Consider the following 3,891-nt stretch of genomic DNA (forward strand, 5'->3'; position numbering starts at 1 on the left):
AAAAAAAAAAAAAAAAAAAAAAAAAAAGAGAGAGGCTCCTTACACCTCTGGAATTTGCCCAAGTACCAAAGTAACACCCTGATACCTTTAAGTAGATCCAGTGGTGCATGGCATACAGCAACTACAAATAGCAAACTCGGGATAGTGAATTTGCCAAAATCTGAACAGATACGGACAGGGAAAGCAACACTCACATTACAGGCCACAGCATAACTCACTGAATCCACAGCAATATACTTGGCATTTGATTTATAACTGACCATGTAAGTGAAGACTTAACAATTAACGCTATGCCATACAAAAGAGTTGCTAACATTACCCTACTGTGTAACTGTTCTACCACAACTCACTTCATTGACAAGCGACTGGAAAATAATTTGGGTCAAAGGAGGACGGGATGCTTGTTATTGTTTGGATTAGAGCTGAACAAGGTTTACCAAGTAAATGTTTGAGCATACAGAACCTTTAGGTAAGCTACTCAGAAATGGGGAGCAAGCTACTGGTACCTTGAAAGTGATGCACTGGAGAGGTTTAGAGTTTTTATGTTTGTTGATCACACAGCCACTCATACATCTTTCACAGTGTTAATAATGCTCTACCTCTGACCAACGTGGCCTTGCAAGTCAATGAATCACAGTGGTGCATGAATGGAGTCTCACCTCATGGGTATAAACCCTGACAGGAACACCAAAGGCCCGAGCCAAGCCAAAGTCTGCCAGTTTGATAACTCCCTTGTTGTCAATCAGGAGGTTCTGGGGTTTTAGGTCCCGATGAAGAACCCGACGACAGTGGCAGAAGTAAATACCTTCCAGGATCTGGTAAAGGTAGCTCTAAAAAAGGAGATTAAAGTGGGGGGAAAGAAAACAACCATGGGTATTGACCAGGCCATGAATTTAGCCCAGAAACACAAAGTTCATGACCATGTATCTTGAAATATAGTATTCGATTCTACAGTCTAACTGAAAACCAAGATCTTCACCTGTAAACAAAGGCAAGATCCCCAAGACCTAAGACAAACTGCTGAGCATGTTTATTAATCACAGCACACAGTTACCTTCACCAACATAGGGTCCATGTACTGGCCAGAGGGGATGGAATCCAGGTACTTCTTCAGGTCCATGGAAAGGAATTCAAAGATGAGGTAAAGACGAGACTCTTGCATCAGGACATCCAGGAGTCTGTGAAACAAAACACAAGTACTAAGTGCATATACTCTTTGGGTTTTCATTTTCTCATAATTCCTGTGTGCTCACCCACTGTATGTTAAGGGTTTTGTGGAATATTTATACTGCAAGCCAGTGCATTAATGAAAGCTGAAAACATTATTTGGCAACATGCTATGCTGGGCAATCAAACATTTTCAGGTGTATCAGCTCTGGCACTCTAATCACTGGGATGTAATATTAGTGATGGTCAGACTCAAAACAGAGTATCAACATGCTTCAAACCACTTGCGACACTTCCTGTCCGAATAACTACAAGTCTTATATCAAAGTGCACAAGTCACGTGACTGTTTCACATTGTTTCAAAATTTGGTAGTTTCACTGCTAAGGGCTGACCCCACTGTGAATGATGGACAGTAGACCCAGCATTTGCAACTACTGATTCTGAGTCAGTTGACATATGCGCTACCTGATAATCAAACAAATATGATCCTCTGATAGGGTGCCACGAGATCTTGTAATATTAAAATTTCACAATATTTCTTATATCAGTACATACTGTAACAAAACCAGAGCAGCAGCCAATATGATGGAGGGTGATGATAAAGTGACCACATTAGTTCAGCAAAAATGCAGCTCCCTGCTGTATTTTAACAACATGGAGCTGCATTGGTCGGGGGGGGATGAGGGGTTGCAGGCTCGATACGGCCACGAGTGACTTCATTCACATTTCTCAGCTGTGCATTTCCAATGTGCTGTGATTAGCCATGCTGCTAAAGCACCCCACTCTACCTTAGCACTAATTCTACCACCAGTGCATCAGCAGTGATAGATAAAAACACCGTTTAACATCCAGTACACTAATGAAAGTGCATAGTGTCTCATTATGGCGTGTTAAATGTGGCCCAAATTCAACAGTGTGAATGCTCATGCATTCCCTAACCTTATCTTAAGCTTAAGGAAGCCTTCCTAATTTGCTAATAACATATTAAAAGAGTTGGATCTTTGTGACTGACAGTGTTGTGTTAAAAACCAAACATGGAGAGGAGGGGCTGATCACAGGTCTGTCATCATGGTTGTCATGTGGGGATGAGTGTGAGAGAGAGAGAGAGAGCACAGAGGGGCTGTGCCAATACATGTGCTACACACAGCACTACAGTGGAATAACATTAACCTATTTTAAACCAATACGTGGCAGTCAGTGCTGATATTGTGTTGGCCCGTACAAATAACTCAATGACTGAGAAAAAAAAAAGCTATCACAACCACTACTCAACATGAGCATACCGTACAACATTGGGATGTTTTAGCTCCTGAAGCAGAGAGACCTCTCTGACAGCAGTGCTGGGAACCCCCTCCTCCTCACTCTCCAGGCGGATCTTCTTCATAGCCACAACCTGCCCTGTGGCCTTATGCCTACCCTTATACACCACCCCATAGGTACCTGCAAGACAAACAAGTCACCAAGGCAATTCCAACCATATTACACTGAAAAAAACCTAACACTGCATACGCTTAATAGTCATGACATCACTTTTTAAAGTACTTCAGTGTTTCCGCTGGTAACATTTCACAGTGGTGCACCACCACGCTAAAATCTTTGCCACCACAGCAAAATAATAAATCAATCTAACCAGCAGAATCTCGACAGGCTGCTGTTTAAATCACCCAAGACCCCAGTTATTTTCTGGGGACTTCTTTTGTTGTTGCTGGTGTCTGTTATGGTCATGTGCGTATGACCCACATGAAAACTATTGTTTACAAAACAGCTGTAGTACTTTAAAATCAACCAACCTTCTCCAATTTTCTCAATTTTCAAGTAGTCCTCCATTATTGCCTGAAAGAAGACAAATATGCTGTCATGCCAAGAGTGAAGTTTCAATAACCATGATTACTTTAAGCAGGTTCAGCTAATGCTGATTATTTTACCATCATATACATTCATTACTGCAATATTTTATCTAACTTAATGGCATTAAAATAAAGTTTACTGGCGTTAGTTACCGCTAATTCACAATGTAAAATGTGTTCCCAAAAGGTCACAAGGCTGAGAAAAGCTAACGTAACTCGCAGAGACAAACTCAACAGCTTGAATTCGGTATAACATTCAGCTGTTAATTAACGCCAATGCATTAAAATAATGGGCTTTACCACTTAACTTAAATACCAACGTTAGCTAAGTTGGTGTTACTTCAATCGATAAGCTAGCACAAATGCTAATTACCGTTAAAGTTAGGTTGCCTTTACGCCCAGTTTAAATGACAGGGGTTTTTTTTGGTGGCTTATATCTCTTTTTACTATTATCTTTTGCCATCAGCCGTTATGTTCGTGTTTCTGTTTTGACTGCGAAAGTAACCTTATGATAGCAGTCCCAGAACTAAATTTGTTAACGTTAACCTGCTGTTGAAAGTTGCTGTTTTATTTATGCTAACGTTAAGCGAGCAAGGTAAGGTCTCCAACGCTAGCTTGGCTAACGTTAACGCTAAAACTCCAAACCTACCTACGATTGTTTATCTAGTGCCGGCTGACCCAGTTTCAGTCCAGAGTCTTTTGGTCTACGTATTTAACTAAACTTACAGATCAGTCAAGTCATACTTTGGCCTACATAAAACGGAAAATAATAATTACCTTGTCTTGTTTCATACAATGCGTGCTTCTAATACGCAAACTACCGCTGGAACACTCTTTTGAATTGACCGCAGTACAGAAGCGGTTCAAAACTGACCA

At 40.9% G+C, this 3,891-nt stretch overlaps 1 protein-coding gene across 2 annotated transcripts in view; it reads right to left on the bottom strand.

Annotated features, from left to right (window-relative positions):
- The window catches only part of cdk1 (cyclin dependent kinase 1), a 12,558-nt gene extending 8,667 nt beyond the window's left edge, over positions 1-3,891 (bottom strand). Inside the window, exons 1-5 of one of the 2 annotated variants that reach the window (XM_020607598.1) lie at positions 3,793-3,891; positions 2,959-3,001; positions 2,452-2,608; positions 1,055-1,178; positions 660-830 (exon numbers count right to left, since the gene is read on the bottom strand). In XM_020607598.1, the coding sequence (XP_020463254.1) occupies positions 660-830; positions 1,055-1,178; positions 2,452-2,608; positions 2,959-3,001; positions 3,793-3,807 (510 nt within the window). In that variant the 5' untranslated portion in view covers positions 3,808-3,891. Of the gene's footprint in view, positions 1-659; positions 831-1,054; positions 1,179-2,451; positions 2,609-2,958; positions 3,002-3,664; positions 3,769-3,792 lie in introns of those variants that run through there. The other variant, XM_020607599.1, reaches the window with a different exon arrangement.

This window comes from Monopterus albus, unplaced genomic scaffold, assembly GCF_001952655.1.
Source record: "Monopterus albus unplaced genomic scaffold, M_albus_1.0 scaffold87.1, whole genome shotgun sequence".
Classification (NCBI taxonomy): domain Eukaryota; kingdom Metazoa; phylum Chordata; class Actinopteri; order Synbranchiformes; family Synbranchidae; genus Monopterus; species Monopterus albus.